The following is a 20,100-nucleotide window of genomic DNA, read 5'->3' as shown; positions in this document are numbered from 1 at the left end:
AACAGAATTTCTACATACCACATCATCTTTGTTTTCATTCTTAAAAGAAGTTTCTGTCTCCATAGGAACATCACTGTGATCCCCTTCTATATTCTGCTTCTCAATTACTGATGCACTAGCCACACTGAAGATTCCATGGATGTTAATACGAACTTTAACCTTAACTTTGGAACTATCACCATCAGACTGTGGGAAAACATTCTGAATAGTGAAGCTCCCTTAAGGAAAAAAGAGCTTTGATCAGTACATGGGCCTCAGATTAACTCGTTCAATTCATTCATTAAATAGTTTTACTATCATCTTTCAGATGCTGGCAAAAGAAAATCATAAATTATCATATGCTGATTAATTTCTGTGGGACATGCATTTCCCCCAGATTACCTTTTTAATATACTAATAAACCTGGTATAAACACTCAGACAGGTTAAGCAACCTGCCCAAAATCATCAACAATAGGAAAAAGGAGAGTTGGGATCTTAACCAAGGACAATCTGACTGAAGGCAATATCACTTTTAAGTTTTACAATGTTGCTACACTAAAACCAAAATAACAAAACTCAATTTCTGAGTTTGAAAACCAAATAGATATTACCTTTTTGCTATAAACTTTGCAAATCATAATCATCTTGGTAATTCATAAATAAAGCAATTTAAAATTTTTTCTGGATTTTTCCTATAGCAGAACTGCTAAGTTATCCAGTCACTACTACCTACTGAGGTCACATCAATTTTTCACTTTAAGAAATCTGATGTTTTATTCTTCAGAAAAAAAAATCTCAAATATATAATGTTATCCATAGTAAAGAGACACTACCAGGCAGAAAAACTGTACATAAAAAATCTGGCCGACCTATGTTAGAGGTTGAATTGTGACCTCCCTCTGGCCCCAATTCATATGTTGAAACCCTACTCTCCAGTAACCTCAGAAGATGACCTTATTTGGAGATAGGGTCTTTAAAGGTAATCAAGTTAAAGTGAAGTCATCAGGTGGGTTCTAATCCAATGACTTGGCGTCCTTATTTGGAGACAAATACATACACAAGGAGAACATCATGAGAACATGAAGACAGCCATCTATGAACCAAGAACAAACGCCTGGAATGGATCCTTCCCTCACAGCCCTCAGAAGGAACCAATCCTGCCAACAACTTAATTTTGAACTTCTAGACTCCAGAACTGTGAGACGATAAATTTCTATTGTTGAAACCACCTAGTTTGTGGTACTTTGTTCCAGAAGCCCTCGAAAACTAATACCATTTTCAATAATTTACTTCTACTGCTTTAAATAATGTACATGAAAAATTAATAGTCCCCTTTTTTAGTCTATCAATAAAAGTAGCACATATAGAAAAATTTTAAATATTCCTTCTCTTTTAAATGATGTAAATCATACTTTGTTTTATATCTTCTAAAAGATTACTCAGCTACAATGGATATTACAGTCTCCTATTTCCACTTCTGTATTAATCCAATGATTAACTGGATTCTAGTTGTTGCCAGTGAACATAAGTTTAAAATCAGAATAGGTAGTCAGTCTGGCAGCACAATTTCAGTTTACCGATTAAAGAGTTCTTCCATTAAAAAATAACCCTCACTCAAACTTTTCAGGTCAATTACAGAGCATTTTAAATACGCATTTCAAAATGAATTAAAAAGATTCAAACTTGCTGTTATTCCAGGAATAAACTCTGAGCACTAAAAAGTGCACGTTTAGAAAAAAGTATGATTATCTTTCTTTAAAAATCCAGTGCTGGCTTAGCTGAAATGTTACTTTGTTTCCTTGATTCCAGTATTAACATTTTTGTAAGAAGCTAAAATTTATGAAAAAAAATTTTGGAGTTCTCTTACCAATTCTTGGATCTGGATAAGGCACTTCATGTAAATTAGTATAAAATGCTTCTAGTTCAAATGGTTCTTTCTTGTGGAAAGTAATGACTTTTGAGAATGGGGCAGGATGGTTCTTACAGAATACTTCACATTCCCTAAAATGGAGTGGGAAAACAGTTAAAAACAAATAGAAAGTTGCCTATGAACCTAATTACAGAATCCATCTCATTTTTTTTTTTTTTTGCGGTACGCGGGCCTCTCACTGTAGTGGCCTCTCCCATTGCGGAGCACAGGCTCCGGACGTGCAGGCTCAGCGGCCATGGCTCACGGGCCCAGCTGCTCCGCAGCATGTGGGATCCTCCCGGACCGGGGCACGAACCCATGTCCCCTGCATCGGCAGGCGGACTCTCAACCACTGCGCCACCAGGGAAGCCCCCATCTCATTTTTAATTCATGATAAGCAGCAATTTTAAAGACCTCTGTGCACAAATGTTAAGAAAAAGAATTACTGGTTTTGCTATAAATAAACATGCCTTTTGACAGGTTTAGGGCTCAAAGTTTTAGAACGTCTGACATAGTAACAGACAATTCTATCCTACTGAGAAAAATTATCTGAGAATAGGTATATTTTAAGGCAATATATAAGGATGTTTTTGCTCACATCTGAGGACCAAATTCTATTGATATTTTTGAAATTTGTGCAAAAATTTCAATTTCTTGGGGGTGCAGATGTATAGAACACAGAACAAAATCTTAAAAGCAACTTCAAAACCTAAATACAGGTTTATTTTATTATACAAACTATACTTCTGAAAAGCAGTCAAATATAATATTTGAAATACAGATTTTTATTTTGGTAGGAAAGTAAACAATTTATATCCTGGGCAGTTCATGGAAAAGGAAATGTGTTAATGTCAAAGCATGAAAAGACTTGCAGCTCACAACAGTCAGAAATGCAAATTTAATAATAAAGTACGATTTAAAAGTGATGCTTTTATTTCGATATTCAAAGAAAATGACTGGATAGATATATACCCAGCTGTTAACAATAGTTACCTCAATAAAATGGGCTAAGGGAGTTGGGGTATGGCAAATGCAAGTTTTTAAGTTTTCATATTTCTATACTGTGATTTTTATTTGAAAATGAGAATGTTTTACTTTCATGATAAAATACTAATTAAAAAATATGCCATAATGGTTTACAGATTATATATCATTTTTATATTCTCCTTGTTTCTAAGATAGTATTCTAAAGTGTTTGACAAGTTTAAGAAGTATAAATTCCTCTAATTTAGAATAGTAGGTTCAATTGATTATTTATGACAAGCTCTAACCAAGGCTTTAGAAGTAACTTACCCAGTCCCATCTTCAAAAGAGGTCTTCCATCTTAATGTGACTGAATAGGGAATAAGGTCTATTATGGAAAATTCACGCACTTTAAATGCTGGTGAGAGAATCGCACACTGAAAATAAGATGTATACCATATTTAAATCAACAAACACCAAACATATCCTAGGTTACCATGATTGAACTGCTTAATAAAGTTCTATAATAAAATTGTTATATTTTAAAAATTTCTGGGTTTTGGGTAATAACTAGTTAAAATTTTAAAGTGCCAGAGCACTCTTTCTGTCACTTTACAAAAACTGATGTAAAATATGTTTAAATCTCAAAAAAAGAATTTTAAATAGGAATAATTATAAGAATTCATAAAATAAATGCTTTTTCAGTATAATTACAGACATACTGTCCTATGATAGTTTAAAAACAAATGGGACAGACACAACCCTTATATTTCAGGAATAATTTCAATTTAATTTTAGCTTATTGATAACTGGTTGGACAAGATAATATTAAAAATTTCTGAGGCCTATCACCATATTTCTGGCAAAATATACATTCTAAAATTTAAAAAAAGACTAATAATCATACCTGTAATGCACACCCTCTTGCAACAGCTTCATCAGCATTTAATGTGGTACTTATGTCTTTAAGAAAGAATTTAGTGATTTGTTCCTTCACAGCAGGAATTCGTGTTGCTCCACCTACAATTTCTATACTACTTATGTCTTCACGTTGTAAGTCTGGAAAATGAAGGGTTTAATTGAGAAAAATAAGACAGTCTTTATAAAAATGTCAACAGTAGACCCCGGAAAGTACTTTTTAAAAAAAATGTATTTTTTTATTTGCTCAAAACAAGGTAAAATGGAAAGAAGATAAAAATAAATTTTGGAAAAAAGCAAAATTTAATAGATATTAATTATGTACGTATCAGGCACTGTACTTGGTCTAGATGATGAAGTGACCACAAGGACAGACAAGCACCTCATGGATTTCAGAGTCCTTCAGTTTTAACTTCTACCTCACAAATCGCCACAGAAGGTAATTTTAATTGATTACAAAAAACTTTAACAAAAAGCAGTCATGTCCTCATTTCCACTTTCAATCAATCTTTAAAATCTTACATATAGACACCTTCAAATATAACTAGCATTAGTTTTATGATGTAGACAATATGAATCAGAAGGAGTTCTCATAAACTCTGATTTCTAGTGGCCCGGCTCTTATGAATAAACAATGAGTTATAATCTCCTTCTCTAAAACAAGAAATACAAGTCTTCAAAAAGCACATGAATTTTTTATTGCTTTTACCATTTTCTACCCCATTCAAGTAACACCATGGTACAGTTTTTTTTGTTTTTTTGTTTTTTTTTGTGGTACGCGGGCCTCTCACTGCTGTGGCCTCCTCCGCCACAGAGCACAAGCTCCGGACGCGCAGGCCCAGCGGCCTTGGCCCACGGGCCCAGCCGCTCCGCGGCACATGGGATCCTCCCGGACCGGGGCACGAACCCGCGTCCCCTGCATCGGCAGGCAGACTCCCAACCACTGCGCCACCAGGGAAGCCCCATGGTACAGTTTTGATGGTTAGTTCAGTAACTTCCACTTACTAGCTTGTTCCATTACTGCTTTTAATGGTGGGTCAACTCTGGCTAAGAGGGAAGCACATAATTGTTCAAACTGAGCCCTGTGGGAAAATGAAACAAAATTCATTATTTGGGGATATAAAAATTGAGCATATCTTCTAAAATAACAGAACGAAGAAAAATCAGACATGAAATAAACATAAAATAAGGAAACACTTTTCAAACCGAAAGCATGCATGGTACCTGTTCATTTTACTAGAAACATCAAGGTCATTCATGAAACACTCAATGTTCAGTGGAAGGTCTGATGCATTTGCACTCATTAGCTTCTTTAGTTTTTCACATTCCTGATATAAGCGCAACAAGGCCCGAGAGTTTTCTTTTACATTTATCTTATATTTTGTCTTGAACTCATCACAGAAGTAGTCTACTAAAACCTCATCAAAGTTCCTGCCACCCAAATATGGATCAAAGGTAGTAGCCAAGACCTGTTTAATTGAAAAACCAGAACTGAATTTTCAGAAATATTAGATGTTTTCAGCTCCCCCTCCAAAATACCTTTTAAAATTAAAATCAAAACCAAAGAGCTTGACAAAAATCACAGGGGTACCAAATTTGGAACCACTTATATTAATTATCACTTATATTTAGCCAACATATCTATCCACTCTGAATTATCTGCTTTAAGTTATAGATCTATATACCTACATGAAAGAATAATTCTAATTCTGAAATAACTGAGTTACAATGACTAAAACTTCATTATCTCACAACCCATGGTTCTATAACAACACTGAACAGGTGGGCCAAAAACCAGTTTAAGAGAGCAAAGAAAGGGTCCTAAGTATGTAACCAAAAACAAAAGAGCAAAGAAGAGCCAATCCAAAGATTAAATCTAAAATATTGTAATTGGTCAACTTACAAATCAGGAATTAGTGCCCCCATCCCACATAAATATATAGAAGGAACAAAAAAGCACGTGAGGGAACAAAAAAGAAAACAAAAAAAGTGAGGAGACACAAAAATTTAATATAATAAGCTTGTTGAGCAATAGGCCCCAGTAAGCAGTCGAGTGGAAAAGGAATAGACAAGTCACAGCACTTCAACGATATAGTTCTTGAAAACATAGGACCAAGACATCTAGTCTCTCTCCCTGAGGTAGAGGGCAAAAATAACTACTTATAACAGTCACGACTAAAAAAGTAGAATCCCACTGTTGGTGTGGTTCATCAACTTTTTTTCACAAGGATGGGTGGTGGAATAGTGGTAAACATCACAGTAGGATGTGAGCACAGCCTGATTGGGATGTTATCCCAGATTAGCATGAAGAATCCATGGACAGACTTCTCATGAGGTCCAGTATTACCCAAAATTAGATGTAAAATTGTGTAGGTATGTGACTAGTGCAAATGTGCATCTTTCTGAGAGAAGGGCCATAGCTTTTATCAAACTTCCAAAGGGGCCTGTGATCTTAAAAATTATAGCTCTATACTCTAAGGTATTCACTAAAAAGGAAGAAAGGAAAATGTTATTTTTTAATTAAGTTAAAATTCAACACTGAATACCAAGGATTAAATCAATTTGCAAAAAACTATTCTATATTCACTATGAGTCATTTCCCTTTAATTTTCTGATTACAAGGATGTTAATATAGTACTATAAACGGCAAGGCGAAAGGCTCTAAAAGGTGCTGGATAACCCAAAGCATTTACTCTTCTGAGCTAATCTATACATGTGTGTAATGGGGGGAGAGAGAGAGTGTGTGTTAAGTCTGGTTAAGATAATCAATGTAGAAATGAATACAAAACCAAACAAAGGCTGTAAGAAGATAAGCATATAGAGGTAAATAATACCACGCTGTAGAAAATTTTGATTAGGACTCCAGGATAGAAAGGTTTCTAAAGACAATGGGAATCATTTTAGAAATGTTTCCTATGTACATTTATAAATATGTAATTTACGCTCCCCGATAGGTGACTGAAAACCTTTAAAATAGCTGACACATAATATCTACTATATGGCATTCCAAGCATCTTATAATCATTAACTCATTTTATCCTCAAAAATTCTATGAGGTACTTACTGATAATATCCTCAGGTGAGGAACCTGAGATTTGGGGAGGTTAAGTAACTTGCTCAAGGTCGTTTTTAAGTGGCAGAGCCAGGATTTAAACCCAAGCATTAATGTTCTCTATATAGTCTCATATGCTCTTAGACATTAAAATTAAATATAGCAAATCATTTATTTACTTACTTTAAGTTTTCCTTTGTTAAAAGCACAAACTGAGATCTGGTAGGCAGAATGTCCCATATCAATAAATATTACATTTCTTGGTTTCTCATCTAACGGAGGAAGATCCTGTTTATAAATTCCATATGCCAGTGCAACTATGTAAGAACAAAGAATTAGGTTAATTCCAGCCTAGCAATCACTTGGAAAACAATAGGTAAGTCACGTTGATACTACATTTTAACACGCAGTAGAGTAATACAAATTATTAGTTTCAAAGTAAATTCACTTTTCATAAATTGGTTAATGCTTTTTTCTCTACCCATCTATAACCCTACAATATTAATGACTCTTATAGCCAATGAAAGACATGTTTAAACTCTGCCATAATGTTGTGCTCCAAAATGACAAGCTTAAATCAGTACATAATAGAGTTAAAAAATAAATGCTTTGTATAATTAGAAAAAAAACTATAATAATATTTTTCTGACAGTGATTTTCAAACTGCAAACTGCTCACCTGCAGTAGTTTCATTCATTAGCCTTAAACAATTTAAGCCTGCAACCTGGGCTGCAGCCATCACAGATCTTCTCTCAGCATCAGTGAAAAAGCTCGGAATCTGGTGTTGCAAAACAATAATTAAGTGTTATTAGTTCAATGTAATAGATTTTACTTAAACATTTCATCAATTGAAAAATGAACTTATGTACAGCTTAAGGCAAAGACTGGTGTTCTAATTAAATAAATGAGGAAAAATACTAGTTTTTTTTTAAGGTTGGCAATTTCTACATCATAAAGTTTTGACCTAAAGTATGAACACAAATTTAAAGCAATTAGTAAAATAAAATTAATATTGTAGGATTTCAAAAATATGTTAAATACTTCTCATGTTGGTCTATAAAAATACTTATTTGTTAATCTTTAATAATGAAACATTAAAAACCCAAGAGTCTATTAAAATGAGATTGGTTAAATATGTTATATCCACATAATGGAATCCTATATAGATGTTAGAATCAGATCGATCTGAATTGTCATGGAATAGTATCTTTATTACATTAAAAAAAGGGGGCATGTAGAGCATGCTTTCACTTTTGTATATGTATGTACTACTAGAAGAATATATTCCCAAATGTTTACAATGGTTGTATTTCAAAGGGAGGGGGAACTGTATTGCAGGGGACTTATGATGATCATGTGTTTCTTTATAAATCACAAAAAAACATTAAATATATTTCTATTAAAAATAAGCTCTTAATTTTAAACTAATAATTAAGATTACATATACTTATTACTGTCAAACTAAGGAGCACTTTCATTTGGTCTACAGACAAATTTCTAAAAAGCTAATTAAGTATATCCATGTACAAAACTTGGGGCTCTTCCAATTTTAAGTAGTCTCCTCCAATCTTAGTGCTTTTTGAATTTAGAAATTTCATTTAATAGATAATAACACAAAAAGAATTTGAATTTTGATAAGTTTGTATATCCTGATTTTGGTATTATCCTTCAGACAAAAATCTAAATTATAAGGTATGGTTCACTTAATTTTCACTAAGCACTTATGTACCAGTACTTTTCTAGCCATTAGGGATATGACAGTGTATAGAGCAGAAAATACTTCCCTTTGTACAGCTCACATGGGTCTACTGCACTGATTACAAAGTTAATAATGCCCAAGAAGTTCACAATGCCATGTTCTGATACTAATTTCTGACATGAAAGTAAAATCAAGTATGGCTAAATAAATAGGGATGGATTTGAATTTAAGATACATTTTTAAAATGTGCACCATTCTGACATATACTTTCAAGTAGCAGTATAATGGAAGAGTTATGACCACAAGTTATTTAACTTCTCTGTGTCTCAGTTTTTTCATCTGTGAAATTGAGGTTAATAATATCCTACCTACAGAGTGGTTCTGAGGATTAAATGGGTTAATACACATTAAATGCCTTTAATAGGGCCTGGACAATGGTAAACTCTATCATTTACTATTACAAAATGACTGGAAAACAAAATACTAAGCTAATATTTTTCTCTCATTAAAAAATTCTATATACACCTGACAGGGACTTCCCTGGTGGAGCAGTGATTAAGACTCCATGTTCCCAATGCAGGGGGCCCAGGTTCGATCCCTGGTCAAGGCTAGATCCCACATGCATGCCGGAACTAAGGAGCCCGCCTGTCGTAACTAAGACCCAGCACAACCAAATAAATAAATATTAAAAAAAATAAATAAATACACCTGACAAATTTTAATTACTAAATTCACTGAAGAGTTCATAATACGATTCTATTTTTCTGATGACATGAGATTCCTGAACTTACGTAGTCAAGTTTAACAGTACTAAGAATATATTCACATTTAGGTGACAACATATAACTTAAAAACTAGTTATCAATATATAATGGAATCTCAAGAGATAAGACAGGGGGTAAAAGATTAAACGCTTTGTTAAGAATCTTTAAAAGACAGATCTTTTCTTTCTGAAAAGTACTGCATGATCTCACCTATATGTGGAATCTAAAAAAGTCTAATTCATATGATAGTGTAGAATGGTGGTTAACAGGGGCAGGGAGTGGGGAAAATGGGGAGACAGTGGCCAAAGGGTACAAAATTTCAGATATGTAGAATGAATAAGTTCTAGAAATCTAATGTACAGCATGGTGACTACACTTAACAATACAGTATTATATACTGGAAATGTGCTAAGAAAGTAGATCTCAGGTATTCTCACCACACAAACACAAAAAAAGTAACCACAGGGGATGGATACATTAATATGCTTGACTGTAGTGATCATTTCACTATGTATATCAAAGCGTCATATTGTTCATCTTATATACAAACAATCTTGATCTTAAAGGCTCAAGTGGATTTTGAGGGGTGATAAATGTGTTTATTATACTGATTGTGATGATGATGGTATCACGGGTGTATGCGTATGTCAAAACTTCTGGAAGTATACACATTAAATACATCTAATTTATCATTTTAAAAGAAGGATCTTTTATTTCTGATACAGAATATACAGAATCTCAAATTCCCAACTGGGCACTTTCAACCTTTGACATAAATGTTAATAAGGTCCGTTCCTAGAGGTGGGACGTTAAGTGCTACCTGGAAAGATTCTTAGGGATAAGTGGCAGGTACAGCAGTCACCAACTAATCACATACATTAGTTTTTATTTTAAGATTCACTGATTATCACAGTTAACTTTATGGGAAACTCAATCCTGAACTTTATCAAATAAAATAATTTTTTAACATAAAAGTAAAAATGGATTTAGGTTATTTACTGGATAAGGGCAGAAGGAATAAAGAAAAGGGAAGAAAAATATTTCAATACAACATTAATACACTGGAAAATATGATTCAAGAGTGTTCATTACTGAGGTAAAACTTACTGAAATCACACAGTCAGCCACTGGTTTCTTCAAAGCATTTTCTGAAGTCTCTTTAAGCTTAGCCAACAGCATTCCAGTAACTTGCTCGATTGCAAAAGGTCTCTCTTCTTCTAGGTATCGCACCTAAAGCCAAAAGTGGAGATATTTATCGAGTCATTTATTCATCTAGTATTTTATGAGTACCTACCTTATACATGACCGATACACAACAGTGAAAAAGGCTAAGTCCTTGCTCAATGAAGTTATATACCAAAAGGATTGCTCTAGTATCATCGCCTCATCTCTGAAGTTCCAGTGCCTTACACATAGTATTACAACCAAATAAATTATCTATTAGAGTGTCTTTACATGCTCCAGATCCCCATCTCCCAGAAAAGCAAGTTTTATCATTCACTACTCTTATAAACAAATAAGGGGAAAAAGATCAAATAATCTTTCTTTTGGAAGTTAGAACTCTTCTTGGGTTTAAAATGAAAACTTTAGTAATAGTTTTGTGAAAAGGAAATGAGAACACAGCCAAAAGAAAAAATTCCTTATTTAAAAAAAAAGAAATTTAATATATATTACTGTATATAGATGTATACATGGAATTTTAAAATTATTTTTTAAAATAACCACTTCATCTCATACACAGGTTTAAGACTAGGTTGAATTTAAGCACCTAAAATGAAACTTTACAGTGCTTCTTGACCAAGGAATACACTGCTTTATTCAAGTAATCAAACCCTTTCATAATGACAACCACAATATTTATAAGCAATACAAAGTTACCTTAGAACCCATACAATAACTACATTTAATTTACAGAAGAAAAGGCCATGTCTTTTACCTTTGTACTCCAATGGAGTGAATACACTAAACTTTGGAAGAGCTTTAAAGAACTTCTCAAGCACCACAGTGCATGTTTGTATATAAGTGTACAAGTATGTATAAATAAGTATATAAAATTTACTTTGAAACAGACTTCAAATTGATAGCCATTTGTTTCCAAATCAATTTACAAGTAAGTTCAAAACCAAGCATTACATGAAATTACTGTCTTTAAACATGGGAAGAAATCAAGCACGCTGAAACAAGGGAAAATGAATCAAGTACCCATGTGTCTTAGTCTGATTATAGGAGGCACAACAATACAGTATTTTTAAAAATAATATAGGGCTTCCCTGGTGGTGCAGTGGTTGAGAGTCTGCCTGCTGATGCAGGGGACGCAGGTTCGTGCCCCGGTCCGGGATGATCCCACATGCCACGCAGTGGCTGGGCCCGTGAGCCATGGCCACTGAGCCTGTGCGTCCGGAGCCTGTGCTCCGCAACAGGAGAGCCCACAACAGTGAGAGGCCCGCGTTCCGCAAAAAATAAATAAATAAATAAAATAATAATAATAATATAAAAGTTAGATGAAATAAACATCAAAGTTTATTCAAACAAATTTCAGAAAAAATAAGTGGATAAAATGCTTGAGAAGTTGAATGCTAAAGATCTTCAGTCTTCAAAAGATGAAGGAACTTAGTTTGACACAGGACTGATTAAAGTTTTCAAAGCCTCTTCAACTAGCTTACATGCACTCACTATGACTGTATAAAAATTGTATCACTTAAAAATTAGGTTTTGGCCTAGTGGTCCGGTAGTTAGGACTTGGCGCTTTCACTGCTGTGGGCCTTGGTTCAATCCCTGAACGGGGAACTAAGATCCTGCAAGCTGCACGGCCTGGCCAAAAAAAAAAAAAAAGATATACAAGGTGTTAAAAAACTTTACTTCAGACTACTTTGGTGGCATAGTGGTTAAGAATCTGCCTGCCAATGCAGGGGACACGGGTTCGAGCCCTGGTCCGGGAAGATCCCACATGCTGCGGAGCAACTAAGCCCGTGTGCCACAACTACTGAGGCTGCATGCCACAACTACTGAAGCCCGCATGCCTCGAGCCCGTGCTCTGCAACAAGAGAAGACTTTACTTCTAATGCATTCTTTCATAAGACATGGCCACCAAAACTAGAGGGCAAAAAAAGATAGAGAAAGTTATGGAGTAGATGGTAAAAGTTCTCATCACAAGGGAAAAAAATTGTGCAGTGATGGATGTTAACTAGACTTACTGTGATCATTTTGAATGTATACATATATTGAATCATTATGTTGTATACCTGAATTAATACAATGTTATATGTCAAAAAAAATTAGGTTTTGGCTTTCTGTAAAAATTATTTTGTTTCTATCAAACTACTCACAAAGCATAACTTTTAATTTTCTTTTGAAAGAATAAAAGCAAAAGAATTTAAGTAGTTTAGAATAAAACTGCTCCACAAAGTCATTAACCAGAAGTTATCATATCTAAAGGACATGTGAATATTATTCTTTATCTCATTTACTGCTCTCATGACCCATCCAGCTTCCTAGTCAGCAACTCCTGATCCACAAATTTCACCTCCTGATCCACAAATTTCACCATTTTTCAACTTGTCTTTAATCTCTCATGGTGTCTTTTTTGAACTACTGTAAGTTTCATGTCTCCTTACTATAACTCATCATCCATCCTGTAGTCAGAACCCTCTTCTAAACATGGAAATATATATCAAGTTTAAAATCAGCTATTAAAATTTTTAACTTTGAGATATAATTCATATCACATAAAGTTTATCCTTCTGAAGTACATAATTCAGTGGTTTTTAGTCTATTCAAAGCTCTACACTGATTACCATTAACTGTAGTACATTTTCATCACCCTAAAAAGAGTGACCCATTAGCAGTAGTAGTAGTAGATTCACCCATTCCCCCTTACCCTTAACTCCGAGAAACCACACATCTGTTTTCCATGTCTATTGATTTGCCTGATTCTGGATAGCCATAAAAATGGAATCATACAATATGTGGCCTTTTATATCTGCCTTATTTCCAGTTAGCATGTTTTCAAGGTTCATCCATGTTGTAGCACATATCAGTACTTCACTCCTTTTTATGGCCAAATAATATATTCCATTGAATAGCTATACCACATCTTGTTTATCCACTCATCAGCTGATGGATGCTTGGGTTGTTTCCACTTTCTGGCCTTTATAAATAATGCTATTATGAACATTAGTGTACAAATTTTTGTGTGCACATATGGTTCAATTCTCTTGTGTATATACCTAAGAGTAGAATTGCTGAGCCATGTAATAACTCTGTGGTTTGGGGTATTCTGTTAGTTTTTGTTAACCAATCTATAACTTTCTGTCTCAGGATGTAAAGTAAAAATCCAGAATCCATCTCTTACTTGGAAGAAGAGTTTGCTTTAATACTTCTATAATATGTTACAAGATTCTTCTAAATTAGAGAAAGCTCATTATAGAAATTAACATACTTTTGGGGTCTATTTTTCTAAATCACATATATTTCTGCCTTTATTTCTTAAAAGTGGTTCACCTCTAAAAGTTCTCCAAATAATAATCCTTTTTTCTTGACAATAAAAGTATTTGGATTAAAAAGATTATTATTCTAAATCAGATTTTTTTTTTGCATTCACTAAAGCATATTACAAAAACTCTCTGTATTTTTGGTATATAGGTACTGCATCCAGAGGAAAGGAGTTAAATTAAAAATTTTTTAAGTATTTAAAAACAGGCAATATTATCATATTTGGTTTCTTTAATTTGAATATATGTTTGCATTCTGGGAATATAAGCTTACCTTAACTCCTGCACTTCCATTAGACATCTTCTGCAGCTCATAGGGAAGCCTGATCCTTTCAGTTTGCACAACAGGATCATCAAATGATCGCCCATGAAGCTTTTTGAAACCATGAACTGTATTTCTTACATTCGTGACTATCTGTTGGCAGTAAACACTTCTATTTATCAATTACTTAATTAATGCAAAATAAACACTATGCTAATACTTGAGAATCACCGAGTCTCCTTATCCTATATATCCAAGTTCAGAATCACACACTATCATTCATTCTTCTGGTTTCTAATTGATAGAAAAATTACACTATTGCCCCTCCAACTCTGCTCCTACCTTAGGAATGTTAGATTCAAAAAAGAACAAAAACTTTAAAACTTTTCAAATAATACAATGAAAATCTATCTACAACTCATTTCTGGCTTTCTTCAACACTTTTGGGCTAATAAATAAGTATCTTTGATTTCTTTCTTTCCACTTTCATTTGTGTTTTTATTTAAATTATGTTTTTTATTGCCATGTTTTTCTTTTACTCTCAATATCTTATTCTTTGTGTTACTATGTTGCTTCCACTGCTGAAAACTGCTCCTAGGCTAGTAAATTAAAACTCCTTCCATGTAACATGATGCTAAGTTAAAGTGTCTTAATTTGTAAATAGCTTGTATTTTGGCAAAGTAATTTTTTTCTTTAACTAGAACATGTAGTTCAAACTATAGAATATTATTGAGATCCAGTTGTTGCCCTCTTAGTGATCTTTAAAGCCAAGTAGATCTTGATCTTCAATTATGAGATGAAAACTACTGGGATGTTGAATTACCATGTTGATCTCTTTAGCTTTTTTGGAGAAGTAACTCATAGTTTGCTTTCTTCAGAGAGTCTGAGGTCTACGATACACTTAGAACATCAGCCAGGGGATTTCCCTGGTGGTCCAGTGGTTAAAGAATCCGCCTTCCAATGCAGGGGACACCAGTTCGATCCCTGGTCAGGAAACTAAGATCCCACATACCGCGGGGCAACTAAGCCTACACACCACAACTGTTGAACTTGCGCGCCTCAACGAGAGAGCCCATGTGCCACAAACTACAGAGCCCAGACGCTCTGGAGCCAGAGAGCCCATGCGCCACAACTAGAGAGAGAAAGCCGGCATGCCACAACTAGAGAGAAGCCCGCAAGCTGCAACTAGAGAGAAGCCCGAGCACTGCAACGAAAAGATCCCGCATGCCTCATCGAAGATCCTGTGTGCCACAACTAAGACCCAACGCAGCCCAAAAAAATGAGAATTAAAAAAAAAAAGAAGAGGAAGATCAGCCAGAATATGAGATGTAAACTTTAGTGAAGGGGTCCTTTTGGCACAAACAACATTTGTTTATTTGTAATATGAAAATGGAAAAGAAAGAAAAAAACACATTCATACACAGGCTAACTGTAAGACAATCTTGATACAAAAAAATCTTAAGCAAAAATTCGTGGATAAATGAGTCAATTGAATAATTGAGTACAAAAAGTCATGAGGAAAAATGCCCCATTAAACAGACTTATTTTGTAATAAAGAAGACTCAGGTATATATTAAAATGTAAGAAATAATTGTTAAGGGTTTTGGTTCATGGTAATAAAGTCCAAGGAAAATGAACCTATAGCATGGAATGTTAGAAGTGAATGTTTTATGCAAACGGATTTCAGAAGCCTAGAAATATAAATACTTAAAACAGATTCCATGTAAAGTAGTAGTAAAATAGTAGCCACAGAGGATTACTCTGGATATTAGTTTCTCCATTTTTCCACCTTCTTTTGCAAAGACATCATTCACTTGTTGTAGAAGTATGTATTCTAGATAGGAGGATATCCCTCATAGAAAGTGACCATACAAGGAAAAACTGACCCCATTTGGTAGCATACTCTGACTTCACAACTAAGATTTTTTAAAAATAAAATTCAAGAAATATTGTACAACCCAAAGCAAAACATATCTAATAAGATACAAAGATATTAGGACCAGTCATCTTCTTTATTCTCTTTTTTCACTCTCAAGTACATAAAATGGGAGCTTAGTTACCAATATGAAGTTAACTCTGCCTGTAAGTCAAAACATCACAGGAACAATTTACCTGGCTCTTAGCTGCATTTCCAATGGCTCGCGTTCTTGATCCCAAAGATATACAGGCTCTAAACAGGAAAAAAACAAAAAGTTTGTTCTCAAGGTATTTTTATACTAATGTGCTATTACTCTGCTTCTCTTTATACAAAAGTGAATTAAAGGAATGAATATAATTATGTATTACTCAAAAAATAGGTTACTGAAATCAGAATTTTACATATTTTTTAACTTTCTTAAGTAATAGAATAGTGGTCAGAATAAACGTTAGAATTTTTCTTAATGTGCTAATACTTGGCAACACTGTATTGGTCCCAAAATTGTTTTTCAAATTCTACTGGTCTATGACTTACTAAACAAAACTAACTATTTAGTAAGGCCAGGCTCCTTGGATCTAAATCCCGGGTCTGCCGATTAACAGCTGAGTAACCTTGTAGAAATTACCTAACCATTATTTGCCTCAGCTTCCCATCAAGAAGATAGTGTTGATAATAATACCTACTCACAGAGTTGTGTGAAGATTAAGTGAGTGAATATAGGTAAATGCCTTGAACTATATGATTGTTGCTTTTATTACTGCAAATGTAATTCTGTTTATAAAAACAAGTGTAGAGTAACATTTTTATCAAAAAAACTTACAAAAAAAATTTCATGTTGTGATTCGAGAAAATGTTTTCATGGTTTCAGTTGTAATTACAGGTAATTATTCATTCAATCAAAAAATATTTACAGGCATTGTGTGTATACTAGCTACAATCACTGTGCTTGGAGAATTTAGTCTATCAAAAAAATCAACATATAAAATAAAATTATGAATGATACTAGCAAAAAAAGAGAATAATCACTTCTAGATAATAAGGTTTAGGAAAAGCAGGTGGAAGATGTGATTTCTGAATTAAGACTTGAAAGAAAAGAAAGCATTTTAATATGTATCTGTTTTGTGGAAAAGGACATTCCCAGTATATGTCTATTCTCAATATGACAGCCTGAGTGATCCTCTTAAAGACAAACTCCTCTGCTAAAAACCTTCAATGGTGTCCTATCTCCGCGACAGCCAATAAAGCCCTTCGTTTGGTTCTTAGCTGCTTTACTCTGTAACTTCAATCTAGGTACACAGGTCTCCTTGCTATTTCTGGAACAGGGCAAGCACATTTCTGCAACAGGGGCTTTGTACACGCTGTTCTCTCTTTCTGGAACACATGCCATGAGCTCTCACTTCTTTCATGTCTCTGGCTCAAATGTCAGCTTATCCGAGATACCTTCTCTATCTTATATAAATAACATTCTTGCTCCTCCCCAATACATACATCTCCTGTTTCCTGTTTTATTCTTCTCCATAATGTATCACCATCTGATACAATTTATTTTTTTACTGACTATCTCCACACTAGGATGTGAACGCCATGTAGGCAGATAATGTATGTCCCATTGCCTTGATCTGCACTATCCAATATGGTAGCCACTAGCCACATGTAGCTAGTAAAATTTAAATTGACTAAAATTAAAAATTCAGTTCCTCAGCATTAGTCACATTTCAAGGGTTCAAGAGCCAAGTGCTTAACAGCTATATATGGCTACTGGATATGCAGAGAACAGAAAATACATAGAACATACACTGTAGAATAGAAAGTTCTGGATAGCACTGGTCTAGATATCTGGTACATAACCAAGGTACGTACTGAAAGAAAGGGAAGATGGCTCCTAAGGTTAATGCTCACTTGGAGACTAGGAAGAATACAACTTTGCTAGTTTCATAGGACATTTTGGTAGATACATCAGAGGGCCAGATTATACAGTGTCTCAAATGATATATTATAAATTTGAAATATATTTCAGTAGGTTATGAGAGTTCATTAAAGGTTTTTGAGTAATAGAATGAACACTCCATGCTTACATATAATACAAAGTGAAAAAAAAAAAAAAGAGATCCCAGAACAGTGCTTTTCAAGGGCTGAACAAGATATTGTTATACTGGGGACACAGGATTTTTCAGGGAAGGGCAAGCAGTTAAGTTCATTCAGTCAATTTAACAGATGAATGCTGAGTAACTACTACATGTCTGGCACTCTGTTGGGTACTAAAGCTATAATAATAAGGGGAAAAAAGTCAGACGTCGTTTTGGCTCCCTTGGAACTTATATTGCTATAGAGTCACAAATGAAAGTAAACTAGGTGGTACAAAAACGGGTACACATGGTGCAATGAGAGTAGACAACAACACGAATTGACCTAAAAGAGGATCAGGAATGGCTTATTGGAGAAAGTGATGAGATTTGAAGGAAGAGTAAATGATGATGGATTCAATTAGGGGAGTGTTTGGTGGAGATCATTTGGACTACAGGAATGGGAGGAGGGCTAGAAGTTATCAATAATCTCTATCAGTATAGTAGCAGCTGAGACAGAAGGAAAAGGAATTAAGAGATTTTAGGAGCTAAAACTCAAAGGACTTGGTGATGAACTAGGTCTTCGCGGTGCAATCCGGCAGCCACCAGACACACGTGGCTATCAGGCACATGAAATGCAACAAGGCTGTACAAGTACCTCACACTAACCAAGTGTGCCACTGGAGCTCCAGCGCAGTTAGTCTGAATTGGATGTATTTATTTTAAGTGTGAAATACACTCTGGATTTTGAAGATTTAAAATTTTAAAAGAAATGTTACAGTATCTCATTAATTTTAAAACACTGATTAAATGTTGAAATAAGATTTTGAATATACTGATTTAATCAAGTGTATTAAAATTAACTTTGGGCCTCCCTGGTGGCGCAGTGGTTGCGAGTCCGCCTGCCGATGCGGGGGATGCGGGTTCGTGCCCCGGTCCGGGAGGATCCCATATGCCGCGGAGCGGCTGGGCCCGTGGGCCATGGCCGCTGAGCCTGCACATCCGGAGCCTGTGCTCCGCGGCGGGAGAGGCCACAGCAGTGGGAGGCCCGCATACCGCAAAAAAAAAAAAAAAAAAAAAAAAAAAAAAAATTAACTTTGCCTGTTTCTTACCTTTTTAATGTAACTACTTAGAACATTTAAAATTATGTATGTGGCTCTCATACATTATATTTATTTTTATTGAACAGTGCTGGAATAGATAATAGGAAGAGGCAAGTGTCAAGAATAATGTCTAGGTTTCCAGTTTGCATAAGAGGGTAGATAGTGGTGCCATGCAATGGGACAGAAAACACTGTAAGAGAGACACGTTTGGGGATGGACCTTCACAAGTTCTATTTTGGACATGTTGAGATTGAGGCACCTTTGAGACATCCAAGCAGGTATATATTTAGGACTAAAATGTTAAATGTGATGAACAGATGAATGAAATGGAAGTTACTTTTAATTATGATCTGGCCAAAACAGGATATAGTTAAGAATCAGTGGTTCAGGTGACATCTTCATTTCTCTTGCAAATAACTCCTTGATTCAACACAGTCTTTGCCAGAGTAGATATCTGCATACCTGATACAGCAATCAACACAGATGGTTGGCATTCCACCCTAAAACATCAGAGAAAACATGGACTTGCCACCTCTTAGCCTGTTTATAGTCCATCTTACTCTCAACTCCATTATTTGGATACATTTCTGAATACTTTTTTCAATACGAGGCTACCAACATTTCAATGAACAGAAAATCTTATTCTTAGGTTGATTCTCAAGAGTTTAACTTCTGCTAGAACACTTAGTTCCAAATAAGATTGATTCAACTATCTATCATTTATTAAGTGCTGTATTCACTGAAATATGTTTTGCACCTGTATCGCTTCACAAGGAAAGCTAAACAGTTATCATTATCAGATATTCTCTTAGGTTAAAAGCAGACAACTTTTAAAGTTTAAAAATTTAATGTTATAACTTGGAAATACCCAGTTTCAATACAGAGAAAATTCTCCTCACATACTAAAGTTCTTCAAATTCTTTCCTTCAATTTTTTTTTCAAAAAGATTCTAGAACACAGCCATTAAATAAATATCTG

General features: G+C 34.6%; 1 protein-coding gene across 1 annotated transcript in view; it reads right to left on the bottom strand.

Annotated features, from left to right (window-relative positions):
- HSPA4L (heat shock protein family A (Hsp70) member 4 like) overlaps positions 1-20,100 on the bottom strand; it is a 54,701-nt gene that overhangs the window by 26,918 nt on the left and 7,683 nt on the right. The window contains exons 2-12 of the mRNA XM_081253906.1: positions 16,151-16,208; positions 14,051-14,191; positions 10,394-10,516; positions 7,502-7,601; positions 7,007-7,140; positions 4,996-5,240; positions 4,777-4,853; positions 3,761-3,912; positions 3,184-3,290; positions 1,849-1,982; positions 19-218 (exon numbers count right to left, since the gene is read on the bottom strand). Of these exons, the coding sequence (XP_081110032.1) occupies positions 19-218; positions 1,849-1,982; positions 3,184-3,290; positions 3,761-3,912; positions 4,777-4,853; positions 4,996-5,240; positions 7,007-7,140; positions 7,502-7,601; positions 10,394-10,516; positions 14,051-14,191; positions 16,151-16,208 (1,471 nt within the window). The remainder of the gene's footprint in view (positions 1-18; positions 219-1,848; positions 1,983-3,183; positions 3,291-3,760; positions 3,913-4,776; positions 4,854-4,995; positions 5,241-7,006; positions 7,141-7,501; positions 7,602-10,393; positions 10,517-14,050; positions 14,192-16,150; positions 16,209-20,100) is intronic.

The sequence above is a fragment of the Mesoplodon bidens genome (assembly GCF_964165515.1).
Source record: "Mesoplodon bidens genome assembly, chromosome: 1".
Taxonomy (NCBI): Eukaryota; Metazoa; Chordata; class Mammalia; order Artiodactyla; family Ziphiidae; genus Mesoplodon; species Mesoplodon bidens.
Note: the sequence above shows the minus strand (reverse complement) of the source record. Positions and strands in the feature narration are given on the sequence as shown.